Genomic DNA, 20,322 nt, shown 5'->3' with positions numbered 1-20,322 from the left:
CGCATCCTGGGTGGCCAGGCCGCCTGTCTGGAGCACAGGTGTGTGCGCGTGGACACATGCAGATGTCAGGTGCACTCACATTGCCAGCCAGCCCCCAGGTGCAAGGACGCAAGACTGACCCTTCCGTTGCCCCTGTTCCTCCCTTGCCCTTGTGGAAACAAGGATTCACCAACTCCCACGCCCCACCCCACCCCCGTCTCATTTCTCCAACTTACCTTGTCCCCGTGACAGTATTTCTTTAACTTCACCAAAACCTGTGGGATCTAGAGAATGACACAAGAGGAGAAACAGGAAGATCAATTTCTTCTCTTCCACCCAGAACTAAAGGCATCCCCTCCATCTCCCTGCTCCAAGCAGAGAGACAGGAACCCTTCCACCCTGGAAACGAAAGCACTCTCAGGGCCAAGTTAGAAAGCTGGCAGGTATCCAAGTGTCCGGTGCCTAATGCCTACAGGACACAGGGACCCCTCACTTCTGCTGGCTCCACAAGGAATCGCCATAAGCCAAGGGAACCCTGATTCAAGGACTGGGGCCACTTCCCTGGCTCCCATAACTGCCCTGTGCCAATCTGGCTGATGACTGAGCTAAACGGCACCTGTGTGCTAAGAGATGGCAGGCGCCTGCCAAGGCAGCTAAATATAGCCCTGGGACTTTCAGAGAAAAGACTCGATGGGAACTTGCGCTGGGGGACCGGGCAGGCTGCGGACGATGCCAGCGGGGAGAAATGTGGGACAAAGATCCTGGGTGTCGCTGCTTTTCCTGAGAACCATTTCTAGACTGGGCACTCTGTTACTCCCACATCCCAGGTACCTTAACCAACTGAGCCACGCAGGTGTCCCTCATGTCCCAGGTACCTTGAGGAAGGTAAAAGCTGTCCACTTGAGCTCCTCCGTACCCTCAGGAGACTCGATGAGCCCCACGAAGCAAGCTTTCCAGATTTCCAGGACAAAAAGTGGGGTGGGAATATGCTGTGGGATGATCCAAGAGTGAAGCCTAAGAGGGTGCCCAACCCCCTTCATCTTCTGAAGGCCCCAGGGTTGGGGGAAGGTGGGGGCTGGTCAGGCAAGCTCAGAGACAGTGCAGGACAGGTGCTACCCCACTCCAGGGTGAGAAGCAGGGATGTCACGTGAAATGGCACCACCGTGCATGACAGGGATCAGCTTTCTACCGTGAATCAGGAGAAACCCCCTTTCTCCCAAGAAGTACCAGAAGAATCCTCCCCACTGCCCCACGCAGCCAGCCTGCCATGTTGACAGAGAAGCAGCTCTGGGCCCCCCACCTGCATGCGCTTCACCATCATCAACTGTTCCACCAGGGGCTGTGTCTCGCCTGTCAAGTTCATGGTGCCCTCGAGCAGGACCACCGCATGGACCGTGGGGTAGCCAGTCTTATGCAGCTGCTCCGAGTGCACAGCCAGCATTGTGGGGATGCTGAAGGGAACAGATATAAAGGGGACAGTGTGAGGAGCCAGGAAGAGGTGGAGGGCAGGTGAGAGCAGAGGGGTGGAGGCCAGGGGCCACAACTCCCCACCCACACCGAGGGCCTTTCCTCTCTCCCTCCACCCCGATCAGCCTGGGAGCCCGGTACCTCCTAATGAGCGTGCCACACTGCTCAGCCTGGCTCCGGAGCTGAGGGTTGCTGAGACTGGCCAGGATTTCCCCAAGCTTCAAGAGAGAATGCTCAATGGCAGTCCAGGAGGCTGGTGAAGAAGAGGAAATGCAGACACACGATGGGAAACAGAGGAGAGGAAGACACTGGCCCTGAGCTCAACAACTTTGGCCCCCCTGGGCCCTCAAAACCACATATGGAGGCTTCCTCTGAGGATGACATGGAGGCCAGGGGCCTGAGGGCAGCATGCACTGTTTCTAGAAGGGGGGTGAGCACCAACAGTGAAGGCCCTAGAAACTAGCCCCAGAGGCCTGCCTTCTAGTGGAAGCACGCAGCCAACCTTAGAGCCTACATACGGCCTAACACAGGCAGTGGCAGAGAGAGGCACAGCAGGGTTGGGGTCCAGTGGCTGGAACAGGGAGGCAGCCACAAATCACATCAGGAGTGGCCAGCCTTGCCAGTGGGCACTACTCTCTACGGCTGTCGAGCTAGATTCCTAACCAGCCTCCTGGGTTCACCCCTGCCTCACCCTGCCGAGGCCTCTGCTCTCACTGCCCACCCCCTCTGTAGGCGCCCCCGCTTGGCTTATTGCCACCTCTCAAACTCACTCTCCTCAAGCCTTTGCTCAAGCCCGGATCCTTCAACAACTCACCCAACTGATCCAACCCACTGACCTCTCCTCCTAAATGCCGCATTATCTTGCACTTAATTATGAGTCACTTATCCTAGTTACAACTCCAGAGGGTCAAATGATGAATATTGGCACCAACTAGCCCGTTAACCTCCATGTGGCATGGGGGAAAAAAAAAAAACAAAAAGATAAGACCTGAGATCCATTAAAATTAAATATTCATTTACTTTTCAAGCCACTAAACATTTGTCAAGGGCTCAAGATAGGTAAGACACTGTCAACACAGCCCATTTTTATGGAGGGTTCATCTCTCTGGACTTTTGACAGGCAATAAAACATACTTTGAGAAGTAACAAATATACTAATACTAATAATAAATTCTCCAAACAGGTCCTGAAGACCTGGGTGTGACCCATTCTAGCATTCTTGTTACTGGAGAGTAAGAGAGCCTTAGGTGATCTCAAGCCACTACAAGACCATGGCCTCGGGCACCACGTCCAAAAACACCAGAGTCTCCCCTCCCACCAGGTGATCTGTCTCCTCTCTGACTCTGAAGGGTTCCAACATTTCACATCTGCACTTGAGTCAAGAGGTGCATGATCCAACAGGCCTGACAGCAGACAGGTACCATGTTTAAAGGGACATGTTAAGCAACACTCAAACCCAAGAGTCATGTGCTTTCAGACGAGTAGTGTGGAGACAAACACAAGGATGGATGGTGTGCTTCTCTCGTCCTCTAATTTCTTCCATGTATATTAACGTACTGGTCTTGCTCCCCACTAGCATGTATGCTTGTTGAGGGCAGGGACCCTGCCCCATGCTCCTTTGGTAGCCCCCCGCCCCCCCCGCCCCCAGCACCTGGCACAGTGCTGGGCATACAATAATGCTCAGTAAATACCTGTTGGTTGATTGGCTCGGGTGCCACCCTGCCCAAGTCCCTGGGATGTATGCAATGCTTATGGGGAGAAAAAAAAGGAAGTGGGATGATTTCAGATCCTCCTGGAAAGAAGTGGGATGGCATCCTGCCTCTCCCCTCTCAATTAAAGAACCGGCTATGGGAAGAGTGGCAGGCAGGGCTCAGGGGACCCAGGGGGACATACAGGCCTCCTCTAGTTTGGCGATGTGGAGCAGGGCCCGGTTCTTGGTGCTGCTGAGGGTCTTCTCCAGGCGCAGCAGGCACATGGCAAGCTGCTTCTCCCCGGCCGCTGGAGCTGGAGCGCCGGCGTCCAGCCCCTCCCGGAGCCGCTCGGCAGAGGCTGCAGTACAGCGCAGCAGCCAGTGGAGGGCGCTGAGAAGGGCCCGGCACAGCCCGATGCACTCCTCGGCTTTGCCATGACAGCTACCGGGGAAAGGGTGCAAAATCTGTCTCGGCTCCAAAGGCTGAAACATGACCCACACCACTGTTCCCCAGAGTGGCCGGTACACCCCTCCTAGGGAAAGAGAGCTGGGAAGCTAGCAAAGTCCTAGGGGAGACAGCCCCGTCGGCTTCCACCGGACAAGATTTCAAACGAGCCACTCCAAAGAGAAAAGGCCTTTTGTCCTAAGGGACTAAGGAATAAAGGATGGGAATGGGTGGGTGCAGATGAGCAAGAGGGAAGAGTGCGGGGCCCCATCGGGTTGGTGTCAGTCTATGGACTAGGAGCTTCTTCCTGACACTAAGATAATGCTGGAAGGTTACGAGCCCTGCCATTACCTCAGTCGGTCACAAAACATGTCCATGATATCCAGCAAAGCCTGGACACACAAGTCCCGGGAAAAGTCATCAAACTGTGGAAAGAACAGCAACAATGCTACGGAACATCCCAGTCGACCCCCGGGCTCACACATGAGGCAGATGGCACATTCAGGATGCCTGCTCATCTTTCCTCCAACCTCAGGTTTCAGACTCGGCATTCTTTCTTTCTTTTTTTAAAGATTTTATTTATTTGACACAGAGAGAGACAGCGAGAGAGGGAACACAAGCAGGGGCAGCGGGGGAGGGAGAAGCAGGCTTCCCGCCGAGCAGGGAGCCCGATGCGGGGCTCGATCCCAGGACCCCGGGACCATGACCTGAGCCGAAGGCAGACGCTTAACGACTGAGCCACCCAGGCGCCCCCGGCATTCTTTCAACATTGGAACTTGGCTCCTAATATCCAGCCTCCACTTCCCAGAATCCTCCTCCCTCCAATGGAGCACAGCAATGCCAGCTAGAGGCATCGTGTGCTGCCTGTCCAGCCTCAGAGTTCGTATGATCAGAGCAGTCAAGGAGGTGGGGTCCCACCTGCGACTATTATCTCTCTACCCCTCTGCCCTCCACCTGGCTCACGAGTGGCTGTGGCCATACCTTACTGATCGCTGTGAGGACAGAAGAGTAGGACACCATCTGGAGGGAAAGAAGAAAGACAAAGTTCAGACTAGCGTCGCACAGCTGACAGGACCAAAGACTGACACCTGAAGTTTCTGCAGCCCTCCAAAAACCTCAACCCCTTCAAGAGGCCTTCCTCAACCCACTGAAAGAGAGGCATTGTCCCTATTCCTGCTTCTATCGGAATCACCGTAAATGACATCATCAGCATGACGTCAGTCTTCCACTGAGAAGATGAGGGTGGGCATTCAAAGGTACTGAGTTCCATCTTCACATGCCACTCACTGTCCACTATACACAAGGTTCAAATGACTGTTAGTAGGCAGAAGAATGGACAGGAATGAGGTTATGTTACTTTACTCCTACAAGCTCTATAAAGGGTACTTTTATTTGGACAAGAAATGGAGACGAACAAACATTCCCTGCAATGAACAGGTAGCACCTGTACCTTGAAGTAGGTAGGGAATTTCATTATGCACACTCTTACTGATTCTCTAGGACTTACACTCTAGGATTCCTCCAGGACACCTCCTCTGATCAATCCCAACCTCCCACCCAAAGCTGAAATTCTTCCCCATGTGCTCCAAGCAATTACCTTATACCCATCATGACACAGTGGGTGCCTGTTGCCCCCACCAAACCTAGGAGCTCCTTGAGGACAAGGATGCTTTTACTCAGTGAACCACCATGAACTTGCTGAAAATGTTTGTAGAATGAGTAAGGAAAGACATACCCTGGATCAGCATTTCTCAAAGTAGCTTCCAAGGTTGCACTGTTCGATAGAGAAGCCATAAGCCACATGTGGCTGTTTAAATTTAAATTAAATAAAATTTAAAATTCAGTTCCTTAGTCAGACTAGCCACTACATGTGGCTATGGCTACTGTATTAGACAGCACAGATATAGAGCATTTCTATTATTGTAGCAATTTCTATTGCATGATGTTATTCCAAAGATTCCCCAAGATGTTGAGAAGTTTTACACACACACACACAGCTTCTGTGTGATATGAACTTGAGAAACTGTGGAATAAATAAATATAAAGAGCTTTCTTTACTATAGGATATCTCTAAATCATAATATACATATATACAATGAGAACCTCTAAGATAAACGGAGACAAAGTAAGCAATACTTTCCAAGCTTATTTGACTAAGAGAAATCCTATCTGAACTGTGAGCTCCCTGGGAACAGAAATAGTGGTGAATTTATATCTGTTTCTCTAGAACCTAGCCTGCACCTAGCACACAGTAGGTCCTTAGTAAGTCTTTACTGCTTTGGATTGGTGAATTCTCAGAACTAGCATTCTGAAAAAAATTGTACTTTAAAAATAAATCTCGGGGCATCCGGGTGGCTCAGTCGTTGAGCGTCTGCCTTCGGCTCAGGTCATGATCCCAAGTTCCTGGGATGGAGCCCCACATTGGGCTCCCTGCTCAACCGGAAGCCTGCTTCTCCCTCCCCACTCCCCCTGCTTGTGTTCCTGCTCTGTCTCTATCGCTGTCAAAAAAATAAATAAATCTTAAAAAAATAAATAAAATAGATCTCTATTAGTAAAACCTATTCATCACCATTATAAGATTAGAGTTGTAGTTCAAAAGAAATAACTAATGTGTCCTGAATGAAATTAAAACCTATGGAAAGCCTTCTAAGTTGTCATATTTTTTTTAAAGATTTTGTTTATTTATTTGAGAGAGAGAGAATGAGAGATAGAGAGCACGAGAGGGAAGAGGGTCAGAGGGAGAAGCAGATTCCCCGCCGAGCAGGGAGCCCAATGCGGGACTCGATCCTGGGACTCCAGGATCATGACCCGAGCCGAAGGCAGTCGCCCAACCAACTGAGCCACCCAGGTGCCCCTAAGTTGTCATATTTTTAAAAAATATTTACAGCATGCTGATAAAATATGAGTAATACTTTAGAAAGTAGTTACATTTATATACTCAACACCAGTGGCAAAATACACCAAAATAAAAAAGCAGAATGATAGAAACTGTCAGGATAATCACCAGCCTTGTGGGCTGTCTTCCCTAGAGGAATAGAGATTTCCAAAGCTTTAAGGAGAAAGCAAAATCAGCCTCAATGGCCTTAGTATGGTGAATTTTACATGCATGGCAATGCCTTCTGTGTATAATTTCTCCAACAGAGTGCTCTCTGTTCAGACACCTTTAACTACTATTCTTAAATAAACAAGAGCAAAACACACAGAGGACTTAAATACACAATTAGTGTTTAGCGCCGCTCTCAGCAAGATGTTCTGTGAACCCATAGCTGGTGTCTGATGGTGATCAGAAAGTTGGGAGCCTGCCTGGGCAGGATGACCATAACGTTCCAGGCGAGTGTTTGTTTATTTATAACTGATGTCCCCATAGCAAGAGCTTGGCAGAGAACTGAACCTTGTTGGATACCAAACTGAAGGGGGAGCTGATGTTCCCACTGAAGCGGACCCCAAACTACCAGAAGAGCAACTCCCCCCCCAATTCTGTATGTTCTGAGGGACACTGTATGTTCTAATATATTTATGGTCTCCAAATTCAGAATTCCACCAAGTTTTTGCTAACAGTATCAATAAAGCACTGCTACTCTTGAGACCTAAAAATACTTTCCACATGGCGAACTGTTACTGTTTTTCACAACAGGATTTAACCTCTTTCACTCTTAATATAGCTATCAACGTAGGAGTTCTAAGCTACCACCAGCCCCTGAGGTGGGAGCCCCTCTATGTGGCCCACTGCACACCTGGCTAGCCCAGACTGACCTGCGGCTGCTCTCTCCTCTCCTCTGCTTTTGATAGTCAACACCCCCAACTACTCCTAAGTGCACTCCACGTGCACAGCACTGGACCAAAGAGCCTCTTGACTCTCAAGGAAGAATCAATGCCTAATTTTGCATAGCACTTTACAAGTACTGAAGCTCCCGCATATACATTTATTTCTCTCATTGTTACTTCAGCCTTGCTCTCCCTCTTGCCTTCCCATCAGTGTTTACACATCTCGAGATTCTTCTTTGAGAGAACTTCCTGCAGACCCCCCATTTCCAATTAACAACCACGCTCTCTCTCCTGCTCTTACAGACTTCTTTTCAGACTCTTATGAGAAATCCTTTTCCTACATGTGTTCCTTACATGTGATTGGTTCCTCGGGGATTTGGCTTGGGTCATTTTTTTTTGCTCACTCTCCACCCTCTCTGAGAACTCTCGTCCATGTCCACAGCTTCAATTACCATCTGCAGTTGACAACTCCAAAATCAACAGTACCAGTCTAGGTCTCTTCTTCCAAGTTCTGGAAATGTATGTTCAACTGCCTACCAAGTATTGTCTCTTTGATAGCCCACACAGGCACCTTACTTAAGAAGGCCAAAATCAGGGGCGCCTGAGTGGCTCAGTTGGTTGAGAGTCCAACTCTTGATTTCAGCTCAGGTCATAATATCATGGTCGTGGGATCGGGCCCACACTGGGCTCTGTGCTCAGTTAGGAGTTGGCTTGAGATTCTCTTTCTCCTTCTCCCTCTCCCTGTCCCCCTGCTCGTGCTCTAGCTCTCTCTCTCTAAAATAAATAAATCTTTAAGATATATACACATATATTTTAAAGATTTTATTTATTTATTTTACAGAGAGAGAGACAGCGAGAGAGGGAACACAAGCAGGGGGAGTAGGAGAGGGAGAAGCAAGCTTCCCGCTGAGCAGGGAGCCCGATGTGGGGCTCGATCCCAGGACCCTGGGATCATGACCTGAGCCGAAGGCAGACGCTTAACGACTGAGCCACCCAGGCGCCCCTATACATATATATGTTTTAAAGATTTTATTTATTTATTTGACAGAGAGTGACACAGCAAGAGAGGGAACACAAGCAGGGGGAGTGGGAGAGGGAGAAGGGGGCTTCCTGCTGAGCAGGGAGCCTGATGCAGAACTCGAACCCAGGACCCTGGAATCATGACCTGAGCCAAGGGCAGACGCTTAATGACTGAGCCACCCAGATGCCCCTAAAAGTATATATTATTAAAAAATATATTAAATAGGGGCGCCTGGGTGGCTCAGTTGGTTAAGCAACTGCCTTCGGCTCAGGTCATGATCCTGGAGTCCCGGGATCGAGTCCCATGTCGGGCTCCCTGCTCAGCAGGGAGTCTGCTTCTCCCTCTGACCCTCTTCCCTCTCGTGCTCTATCTCATTCTCTCTCTCAAATAAATAAATAAAATCTTTTAAAAAATATATTAAATATTTAATATATATATATTAAATACATTTTTTTAAAAAAAAGAAAAACTATTTTAAAAAAAATAAAGGCCAGGGGCACCTGAGTGGTGCAGTTGGTTGAGTGTCCGACTCTTGGTTTCGGCTCAGGTCATGATCTCAGGGTCGTGAGATCGGGCCCTGCGTCAGGCTCACACTTGGTGTGAGCGTCAGCTTGGAACTCTCTCTCCCTCTCCCTCTGCCCCTCCCCACCATGCCAGCTCTGTCTCTCTCTCAAATAAATAAATAAATCTTAAAAAAAAATAGCCAGGGGCGCCTGGGTGGCTCAGTCGTTAGGCTTCTGCCTTCGGCTCAGGTCATGATCCCAGGGTCCTGGGATTGAGCCCCGCAACGGGCTCCCTGCTCCATGGGAAGCCTGCTTCTCTCTCTCCCACTCCCCCTGCTTGTGTTCCCTCTCTCGCTGTCTCTCTTTCTGTCAAATATATTTTAAAAAATCTTAAAAAAAAATAGCCAAAATCAATGTCCTCTCCACCGCTCAGCTGCACCCCAACAACGGCCCTACACTTCTCTGTCTCCTTATGATCCCATCAGCCATGATTTCTTCCTCTCTCTCATGCCCCTCATCCTGGTAATCACCAAACCCTCTCATTTGCCACCTCCTTGTTCTTGAATTCATCTTCTCTCCTGCCACTTCCCATGCTTATGCTAATATCATCTCTTACGTGAATTACTGCCATAGCCTAAATCAGGAGTTGGAAAACCACAGCTCAAAAGCCAAATTGGACCCATCACCCTTTTTTGTAAATAAAGTTTCATCGGGGTCGGCGGGGAGGGCGGTGGAGAGCGCCTGGGTGGCTCAGTTGGTTAACCATCTCCCTTCGGCTCAGGTCATGATCCCAGTCCTGGGATCAAGCCCCATGTTGGGCTTCCCTGCTTAGCAGGCTCCCTGCTTAGCAAGGAGTCTGCTTCTTCCTCTCCTTCTGCCCCTCCCCCTGCTCCTCTCTCTCTCTTGCTTACTTTCAATCTCTCAAATAAATAAAATCTTCTTTAAAACAAATAATAAAGTTTCATCAGACCACAGGCATGTCCATTTACTTATATACTATCTATATCTGCTTTCAAACTATAATGACAAAATAATGGTGATAGAGACCACATGGCCTGCAAAGTAGAAAGTATTTACTATCTGATCCTTGGCAAAAAAAAAAAAAAAAAAAAACCCTGGGGTGCAAGGCTGGCTCAGCAGAAGAGCATGTGACTCTTCATCTCAGGGTCATGAGTTTGAGCCCCAGGATGGGGGTAGAGATTACTTAAATAAATAAATTTAAAAAATATACATATGCCTGATTAAATGGTCTCCCTGCCTTCTGTCTTACCTCCCTCCAACTCATTCTTCAAACTACCACCACAGTGATCTTTCTAAAATTAATCCACAAATTCTCCAAATCCACAAAGTCAAGGAAATCTCCATCAAAATGCAACTGGACTTTTTAAAAGAATTTAACAAGTTGATTTTAACATTTGGAAAAGATAATGCCTGAAAACAGCCAAGAAATTTTTGAAAAATAAAACAACTAAGGGAAGACTTGCCTAACCAGACATCAAACATACTATAAAAGTATAGTAACAAAACAATAAAGTACTAGTGCAAGCAGAGACAAACATATCAATGAACTAAACTAAAATATCAAGAAATAGACCTTTGTAAGAGAATTTAGGATATGGATGAATGGCCTATTCAATAAAGGCAGCTGAGCCAACAGTCCATCTATTTGGAAAAATAAGTAAGTTTGGATCTCTTCCTCACACCACAATAAATTCTAGTATATGTGCTGCTGAAGCAAGCACGCACCACAATAAATTCTAAATGGACTCCTATCCAAGTACTAACCAGGCCCGACCCTGCTTAGCTTCCGAGATCAGATGAGTTCGGGCACGTTCGGGGTGGTATGCAATCAGACAACAAGAAGAAATAAAAGGCATCCGAATCAGCAAAGAAGAAGTCAAACTCTCACTCTTTGCAGATGATATGATACTTTATGTGGAAAACCCAAAAGACTCCACCCCAAAACTGCTAGAACGCACACAGGAATCCAGTAAAGTGGCAGGATATAAAATCAATGCACAGAAATCAGTGGCATTCCTATACACCAACAACAAGACAGAAGAGAGAGAAATTAAGGAGTCGATCCCATTTACAATTGCACCCAAAACCATAAGATACCTAGGAATAAATCTAACCAAAGAGGCAAAGAATCTGTACTCAGAAAACTATAAAATGCTCATGAAAGAAACTAAGGAAGACACAAAGAAATGGAAAAACATTCCATTCTCATGGATTGGAAGAACAAATATTGTGAAGACGTCAGTGCTACCTAGAGCAATCTACACATTCAATGCAATCCCTATCAAAATACCATCGACTTTTGTCAAAGAAATGGAACAAATAATCCTAAAATTTGTATGGAACCAGAAAAGTCCCCGAATAGCCAGAGGAATGTTGAAAAAGAAAAGCAAAGCGGGTGGCATCATGATTCTGGACTTCAAGCTCTATTACAAAGCTGTAATCATCAAGACAGTATGGTACTGGCACAAAAACAGACACATAGATCAATGGAACAGAATTGAGAGCCCAGAAATGAACCCTCAACTCTATGGTCAACTAATCTTCGACAAAGCAGGAAACAATGTCCAATTGGAAAAAAAAAAAGAGTCTCTTCAACAAATGGTGTTGGGAAAATTGGACAGCCACATGCAGAAGAATGAAACTGGACCATTTCCTTACACCACACACAAAAATAGACTCAAAATGGTTGAAAGACCTAAATGTGAGACAGGAGTCCATCAAAATCCTAAAGGAGAACACAGGCAGCAACCTCTTCGACCTCAGCCGCAGCAACTTCTTCCTAGAAACATCGCCAAAGGCAAGGGAAGCAAGGGCAAAAATGAACTATTGGGACCTCATCAAGATAAAAGGCTTTTGGGGCACCTGGGTGGCTCAGTCGGTTAAGCGGCTGCCTTCGGCTCGGGTCATGATCCCAGGGTCCTGGGATCGAGCCCCATGTCTGGCTCCCTGCTCGGCGGAGAGCCTGCTTCTCCCTCTCCCTCTGCCCGCCACTCTGCCTGCTTGTGCTGTCTCTCTATCTGTCAAATAAATAAATAAAATCTTTAAAAAAAAAAAAAGATAAAAGGCTTTTGCACAGCAAAAGAAACAGTCAACAAAACCAAAAGATAACCAACAGAATGGGAGAAGATATTTGCAAATGACATATCAGATAAAGGGCTAGTATCCAAAATCCATAAAGAACTTAGCAAACTCAACACCCAAAGAACAAATGATCCAATCAAGAAATGGGCAAAAGACATGAACAGACATTTTTCCAAAGAAGACATCCAAATGGCCAGCAGACACACGAAAAAGTGCTCAACATCACTCGGCATCAGGGAAATCCAAATCGAAACCTCAATGAGATACCACCTCATACCAGTCAGCATGGCTAAAATTAACAAGTCAGGAAACGACAGATGTTGGCGGGGATGCGGAGAAAGGGAAATCCTCCTACACTGTTGGTGGGAATGTAAGCTGGCACAGCCACTCTGGAAAACAGTATGGAGGTTCCTCAAAAAGTTGAAAATAGAGCTACCATACAACCCAGCAATTGTACTACTGGGTATTTACCCCAAAGATACAAATGCAGGGATCCGAAGGGGTATGTGCACCCCAATGTTTATAGCAGCAATGTCCACAATAGCCAAACTATGGAAAGAGCCAAAATGTCCATTGACAGATAAATGAATAAAGAAGATGTGGGGTGTGTGTGTGTGTACACACACACACACACACACACACACACACACACACACACACACACACACAATGGAATATTATGCAGCCATCAAAAGGAATGAAATCTTTTTTTTAAGATTTTATTTATTTGACAGAGAGAGAGAGAGAGAGAGCAGGAACACAAGCAGGGGGAGTGGGAGAGGGAGAAGCAGGCTTCCCGCCGAGCAGGGAGCCCGATGCAGGGCTTGATCCCAGGACCCTGGGATCATGACCTGAGCTGAAGGCAGGCGCTTAACGATTGAGCCACGCAGGCGCCCCAAAAAGGAATGAAATCTTGCCATTTGCAATGACATGGATGGAACTGGAGGGTATTATGCTGAGCAAAATAAGTCAATCAGAGAAAGACATGTATCATATGACCTCACTGATATGAGGAATTTTTTTTTTTTTAAAGATTTTATTTATTTGACAGAGAGGGAGAGCAGGGAGAGTGTCAAGCAGAGGGAGAGGAAGAAGCAGACTCCCCGCTGAGCAGGGAGCCTGATGCGGGACTTGATTCTGGGACTCCAGGGTCATGACCTGAGCTGAAGGCAGTCGCTTAACCAACTGAGCCACCCAGGCGCCCTGATATGAGGAATTCTTAATCTCAGGAAACAAACTGAGGGCTGCTGGAGTGGTAGGGGGTGGGAGGGATGGGGTGGCTGGGTGATAGACATTGGGGAAGGTATGTGCTATGGTGAGTGCTGTGAATTGTGTAAGACTGGTGAATATCAGACCTGTACCTCTGAAATAAATAATACATTATATGTTTTAAAAAAAAAAAAGAAGAAGAAGAAGATAGCAGGAAGGGAAAAATGAAGGGGGAGAAATCGGAGGGGGAGACAAACCATAAGAGACTATGGACTTTGAGAAACAAACTGAGGGTTCTAGAGGGCAGGGGGGTGGGGGGATGGGTTAGCCTGGTGATGCGCATTAAAGAGGGCACATACTGCATGGAGCACTGGGTGTTACACGCAAACAATGAATCATGGAACAGTACATCAAAAACTAATGATGTAATGTATGGTGATTAACATAATAAAAAATGGTAAAGTGAATTATAAAAAAAATAAAAAACGAAAAAATAAATTCTAAATGGATTAAACAAAATAAATACAAAAAATAAAAGCGAAGTGTTGGCAGAAATTGGAGAAGAACATATTTTGATCAATGGAGCAGGGAAGCCCTTGAGCAAGACAAAAGCCATATAGGAAAAAATGGTTAAATCTGACAACAAAATCATTAAAAATTTCTGCGTGCTAAGAAAATAAAACCAGGGGCGCCTGGGTGGCTTAGTCACTTAAATGTCTGCCTTTGGCTTGGGTCATGATTCCAGGGTCCTGGGATCCAGCCCCGAGTCAGGCTCCTTGCTTAGCAGGGAGCCTGCTTCTCCCTCTCCCTCTGCCGCTCCCCCTGCTTGTGTGTGCTCTCTCTCTGTCAAATAAATAAATAAAACATTTTTAAAAACAAAAGAAAAAAAAGAAAACCAAAAAGTTAAAAAAAGTTATAGAAAATTTCAAACATAAATAACAGATAAAGATTACAAGATCCATTATATTAAGACACTTAAAAATCAGTAAGAATTTTTCTTGGGGTGATGAAAATGTTCTCAATTGACTGTGGTAGTGGTTGCACAACTTTGAAAATACTACAATTCAGTAAACTGCATACTTTAAGTGGGTAAATTGTATAGTATGTGATTTATATCTCAACAAAGCTTTTACAATAAAAAAACAAAAGAAAAATGGGCAAATGATATGCATAAGCAATTCCCAGAAGTTATACAGAGAGCCAATAAACATATAAAAAAAGGCTCAACATCACAGTTATGGAAATACAAATTATAGTGTGACGTAATTTTTTGCCTTCTGGAAAGGAATTTAAAAAAATTCTATCCAGGGGCACATGGGTGGCTCAGTCATTGAGCATCTGCCTTCAGCTCAGGTCATGATCCCAGGGTCCTGGGATCGAGCCCCACATCAGGCTCCCTGCTCAGCAGGAAGCCTGCTTCTCCCTCTCCCACTCCCCCTGCTTATGTTCCTGCTCTCGCTATCTCTCTGTGAAATAAATAAAATCTTAAAAAAAAAAAAAATTCTATCCAGCATTGGAAAGGTGTTGGGAAACACTGTCAAACACTATGGAGGGGGCATAAACTAATACCATCCTTTCCGGAGGGCAATTTGCAGGATCTACTGCAACTGAATATGGGGGAATTCTTTTTCTTTCTTTATATTTTTTTTAGAGAGGGAGGGAGGGGGGAGGGGCAGAGGGAGAGGGAGAGAGAATCTTAAGCAGGCTCCACGCCCAGCATGGAGCCTTCCTCGGGGCACGATCTCACAACCCTGAGATCATGACCTGGGTCAAAATCAAATCAGATGCTTAACTGACTGAGCCACCCAGGTGCCCTGAATATGTGGGAATTCTTTAAACTAGCAATTCCATTTCTAGGTATCTATACTAGGGAAACACTCCCAGAAGTGCAGACAAGTAAATATAAGAATGTGCAATGAGGGACTCCTGGGTCGCTCGGTCGGTTAAACATCTGACTTTGGCTCAGGCCATGATCTCAGAGTCCTGGGATCGAGTCCTATGTCGGGCTCCCCACTCAGCAGGGAGACTGCTTCTCCCTCTACCCCTCCCTCTGCTCGTGCTCTCTCTCTCTCTCAAAGTCTTTTTTTTTTAAAGAAAGTTCAATGAAATAATGAGTATAACAGTAAAAAATTAAAAACCTCTATTACAGTACATATGGAACATTATGCAGCAGTTAAAAAGAATCAGCTAGATGAATATGTGCTCACATGGAAAGCAGACATAAGCCAAGAGGAAAAAGGAAGTACAAGAGCTACATGCCATCTGAGGGATACTACTCAGCAGTTTAAAGAGAATGAACTGCGGCGCCTGGGTGGCTCAGTCGGTTAATCGTCTGCCTTTGGCTCAGATCATGATCCCGGAGTCCTGGGATCAAGCCCCGCGTTGGGCTCCTTGCTCAGCAAGGAGCCTGCTTCTCCCTCTCCCTCTGCCTGCCGTTCCCCCTGCTTGTGCTCTCTCTGTCAAATAAATAAATAAAATCTTTAAAAAATAAAAAAGAGAATGAACTGATCCCATAAACAACCATGGAGATAAATCTCAAAAACCTTTTTTTTTTTAAAGACCTATTTATTTATTTGAGAGAGAGAGAATGAGAGCACAAGGGGGAGGAGCAGAGGGAGGGAAGAGTCCCAGGGAGACTCCACACTGAGCACAGAGCCCAGCACCGGGCTCCATCTCACAAACCTGAGACCACAACCTGAGCCAAAACCAAGAGTCAGATGCCTAACCGATTGCGCCACCTAGGCACCTCTCAAAAACATTTATGTTAAACAAAAGAAGACAGAGTATAGAGTGTTTGCTATATGATTCCATTTCTTTTTTTTGTTTTTTTAAAGATTTTATTTATTTATTTGACAGAGAGAGACACAGCGAGAGAGGGAACACAAGCAGGGAGTGTGAGAGGGAGAAGCAGCCTTCCTGCCGAGCAGGGAGCCTGATGTGGGGCTCAATCCCAGGACCTGGGATCATGACCTGAGCTGAAGGCAGACTCTTAATGACTGAGACACCCAGGCGCCCCATGTATGATTCCATTTCTATGAAATCCGAATATAGACAAGACTAATCTACAGTGACAGAAAACATTTAGTGATTGTAGGAGGACGCCTAGAAAGTGGCACAAGAGAACTTTCTGGGAGAATGGAAATGTTCTGTACCTTATTTTGAACGTTAGTGACATGGGTATATACAATTGCTAAAACTCACTGAATTCATCTTAAGGTCTATGCATTTTATTGCATGTTAAATATCTATACACACACACACATAAATCCTACCACACCATTCCTCCACTTAAAACTCTTTAAATGATTACTCATCACCCTAAGATAAAGTCCAAACTCTTTAGCATCACTCGCAGGTCCTTTATCACCCACAGGCCTCCCTATGTCTCTCTAAACCAGTCTCCTTCTTGAAGTGCTAGCCCAGCAGTTCTCAAAATATGGTCCAGGAACCCCTAGAGTCTGTGAGATTAAAACTATTTTTAGGGGCACCTGGGCGGCTCAGTCATTAAACGTCTTCCTTCAGCTCAGGTCATGATCCCAGGATCCTGGGATCGAGCCCCACATCGGGCTCCCTGCTCAGCGGGAAGCCTGCTTCTCCCTCTCCCACTCTCTGCTTGTGCTCCCTCTCTCACTGTGTGTCTGTCAAATAAACAAATGAAATCTTTTAAAATAAATAAATAAGGGCGCCTGGGTGGCTCAGTTGGTTAAGCGACTGCCTTCGGCTCAGGTCATGATTCTGGAGTCCCTGGATTGAGTCCCGCATCGGGCACCCTGCTCGGCAGGGAGTCTGCTTCTCCCCCTGACCCTAACCCCTCTCATGTGCTCTCTCTGTCTCAAATAAATAAATAAAATATTTAAAAATAAATAAATAATAAAAACTTTTTTAAATACTGCTAAGATGCTACTCTCGTTCTCCCACAACAGCATGTGGAATGTCCCAGAGGCTCCACGACATGTGAATCATATCAATAATTGTGTCAACAATTGGAATATCTGTGTAACTCAGTAACAGATATTTTCCACATGACCAATTCATGATATTATAAAATCATGCATGAGTAAAAGATCTGTTCAAAGTGCAAGACAGAGACCAATGGATTTTCATGTAACAGAGTATAAGAAGCTCATTGAAGGGAGCCTGGCTGGCTCAGTCGGTAGAGTATGTGTGACTCTTGATCTCAGGGTTGTGAGTTCAAGCCCCATGTCGCGTGTAAAGCTTACTTAAAAAATAATTAACTATTTTTTTTAAGTTCATTGATGTGGTTTCACATCACCTGTTGAATTCAGTGTGTCGGGGCGCCTGCGTGGCTCAGTCCATTAAGCGACTGCCTTCAGCTGAGGTCATGATCCCAGGGTCCTGGGATCGAGTCCCGCATCAGGCCCCCTGCTCGGCGGGAAGCCTGCTTCTCCCTCTCCCACTCCCCCTGCTTGTGTTCCCTCTCTTGCTGTCTCTCTCTCTGTCAATTAAATAAATAAATAAAGGGGCGCCTGGGTGGCTCAGTCGTTAAGCGTCTGCCTTCAGCTCAGGTCATGATCCCAGGATCCTGGGATTGAGCCCCGCGTCAGGCTCTCTGCTCCGCGGGAAGCCTGCTTCTCCCTCTCCCACTCTCCCTGCTTGTGTTCCCTCTCTCGCTGTGTCTCTGTCAAATAAATAAATAAAATCTTTAAAAATAAATAAATAAATAACATATAAAAAAAAATTCAGTGTGTCAATGAATATCCAGTTATCTGAAAAGCTTATTAACATTCTCTGCCTTTTCAAACTAAATATCTAATGTGTGAGGACAGATTTTCTTCATACACTTCAACCAAAATAGCCTACTGTAACAATTGAATGCAGAAGCAGGTATGAGAATTCAGCTGTCTTCTATTAAACCATTAAAGAGATTTGTAAAAACGTAGAACAATGCCACTTTCCTCACTAGCTTTTCTGTTTTGGAAAATATGGTTTTCATTAAAATGTTATTTATATTAACATGTAATGTAACAGGTTTTATTTAACAGACTTTACTTTTTGTTACTTTTAAATAAGTTCACAAATATTTTTTAAATTTCTCAGTTTTCATTTCTAAAATGGTAAATATGGATAGATGTAATACATATAAACAAAAGCTTTGCGGGAGTCTCAATAGTTTTTAAGAGCATAAAAGGGTCCTGAGACCAAAACTACTGCTCTAGCCATACAAATTATTTTCAGCTCCTAAACAACATGTGATTTTTGTCTCCCAGCCTTTACATATGCTTTTCTTTCTGCTTTGTACACTCTCACCAATCTGCTTAGCTAACTCCTATTTAACAATAAGGTCTTGGTTTAAACATCACTTTCTCCAGAAAGCCTTCCCTGATTGCTCAGACTGAATTCCGTGCCTCTCTCACATACTCCCCTAGTACTGTCTTAAGCTACATCCTAAACCCGTCCTGTGACTGACTGCTTATTTTCATGTCTGTTTTTACCCACTAAATTCCTTGTGTGCTGGGATCAGGTCTTGCTCACAGCTATATCCCCAGGGCCTAAGCCACTATCTGACACATTCACGAATATTTACTGATAGAATAAGTTAATGTAACATTCATCACAACCAATGAAGTATTATTTTCACAAGAAAACTGAGGCTCAGAGAAGTGTTCAAACAAATTCACCTAGAAAGTGTAAGCTGACAACTATACTCCAAGTCTTTTACCTTCAAATCCTCACTCTCTGGAATAGGTGGGGCAGTTTACCTGGGAACTAATGGCATACTTCAGGTAGGACAGGATGAGAGGATTGGGGGAAGGTCCAATCATGGCCTGCTCCAGTAGTGCTTCTGCAAGGGGAATAACAAAGCAAGACTGAGTGGTTACAGTTTCTCTGGGTTTAGCCCTCCCATCCTTCCTTCCTACTTCACTTGAGACCTGCTAGGTTGAGAATGTCCCAGGTGGCTCCTTTGGGAAAGAATTTCTTCATGTTGATTGCCCACTGGTAGTCACTCCATCGCTCCTTCCAGGCTTGCAAAATGGCTTGCTTCAAGTTCACTACCTTCATGATTTCACTCTGAGAAGGGGCCGGTGGCGGTCAGCTCTGAGGTGGAAGAAACTGAGCTAAGAGAAGGGGAGAGGGGATTCTGAAGGAAAGAACAGGGGAGGGCCGAGCTGAATGAAACGGATATAGGAAGATTTAAGGCAGGCAGAGGAACTAGAAAGAAAAAATGGGGAAGAGGATAAGGAAGGGATTCTGTCGGGTTCCTCCCTCCTGCATCAACTAGAGCACTAAGAAAAGGGTGTCAAAGGGGCTTAATAAAAAGAGTGAGGAGGGTGGCAAGGGGTTAAGCCTATTTCGATTGCCTAATTACGCCCTTAGTTCTGGCTGCGTCCCTCAGCCCCTACCACCCCAAATCCACAGTTTTTTCCTCCATTTCCTCCACCTTTCCCAACCTTGAAACTATAACTCCCTATTTCCTTTTCATCCACCATCTCCCCAGTTTTCAGCCTACCGTGCAAGCTAGCTCTAGATCCTAGGTATCGCCATCTTGGCACTTATCAAAGAGCTTAACTTCTATTGGCTGGGAATAACAAACATGAGCCAATAAGAATGCAGCAAGAGACATGTCCTCTGGGAATTGTAGTTCCTTGGACTCGGTCTTCTGGGAATTGTAGTTCCTTGGACTGGGCTAGCAGTGAAGCTAAGCGACTTAGTTAGACAGCCCGCATTGTTTCTCTGCTTTAGAGAAGGACAGGTACGAGCTGAAGCATCAGAGACTCAGGGAGAGGAGAGCTCTCGAAAGACCGTTCGCAAGCAAGCGTTGCCCAAAGACGTCACTGTCGACCAGGCATTTAAATGATATTCTGACACCCTTTCATTACACGCTAGTTACTAGGCATAGCAGGGGTATGGCGTTCGTTCAGCAATACGTTTTCCTCTTTCTTGACCTTTTTTTTTCTTTTTTCCTTTTTGGTTTTTGTTTTGTTTTGTTTTTTGTTTTGGGTTTTTTTGGTGTTTTTTGTTTTGGTTTTTGTGGGGTTTTTTGTTTGTTTGGTTTTTTGTTTTTTGGTGCTCCTACACCCCTGGGTGTACCAGAGTTCTTATTTCCACACCTGTATTCCAGAGGCTACATTGGGGCTTGATCAGTTGCACACACATCACCCTTTAATCCCCAAATTTGGCA

The 20,322-nt window shown here is 45.7% G+C and overlaps 1 protein-coding gene across 4 annotated transcripts in view; it reads right to left on the bottom strand.

Moving 5' to 3' along the window:
- The window catches only part of MED24 (mediator complex subunit 24), a 29,381-nt gene extending 9,675 nt beyond the window's left edge, over positions 1-19,706 (bottom strand). Inside the window, exons 1-11 of one of the 4 annotated variants that reach the window (XM_028089878.2) lie at positions 19,651-19,706; positions 19,073-19,238; positions 18,902-18,984; positions 4,563-4,601; positions 3,933-4,006; positions 3,340-3,578; positions 3,138-3,194; positions 1,588-1,699; positions 1,280-1,430; positions 855-968; positions 216-263 (exon numbers count right to left, since the gene is read on the bottom strand). In XM_028089878.2, the coding sequence (XP_027945679.1) occupies positions 216-263; positions 855-968; positions 1,280-1,430; positions 1,588-1,699; positions 3,138-3,194; positions 3,340-3,578; positions 3,933-4,006; positions 4,563-4,601; positions 18,902-18,984; positions 19,073-19,202 (1,047 nt within the window). In that variant the 5' untranslated portion in view covers positions 19,203-19,238; positions 19,651-19,706. Of the gene's footprint in view, positions 1-215; positions 264-854; positions 969-1,279; positions 1,431-1,587; positions 1,700-3,137; positions 3,195-3,339; positions 3,579-3,932; positions 4,007-4,562; positions 4,602-18,901; positions 18,985-19,072; positions 19,282-19,650 lie in introns of all 4 variants that reach the window. The other 3 variants (XM_028089880.2, XM_028089879.2, XM_028089881.2) reach the window with 3 other exon arrangements.
- Between the last annotated feature and the right edge of the window lie 616 nt (positions 19,707-20,322).

This window comes from Eumetopias jubatus, unplaced genomic scaffold (assembly GCF_037043125.1).
Source record: "Eumetopias jubatus isolate StellerSeaLion01/CBP00866 unplaced genomic scaffold, mEumJub1_p1.0 scaffold_10, whole genome shotgun sequence".
Lineage (NCBI taxonomy): Eukaryota > Metazoa > Chordata > Mammalia > Carnivora > Otariidae > Eumetopias > Eumetopias jubatus.
Note: the sequence above shows the minus strand (reverse complement) of the source record. Positions and strands in the feature narration are given on the sequence as shown.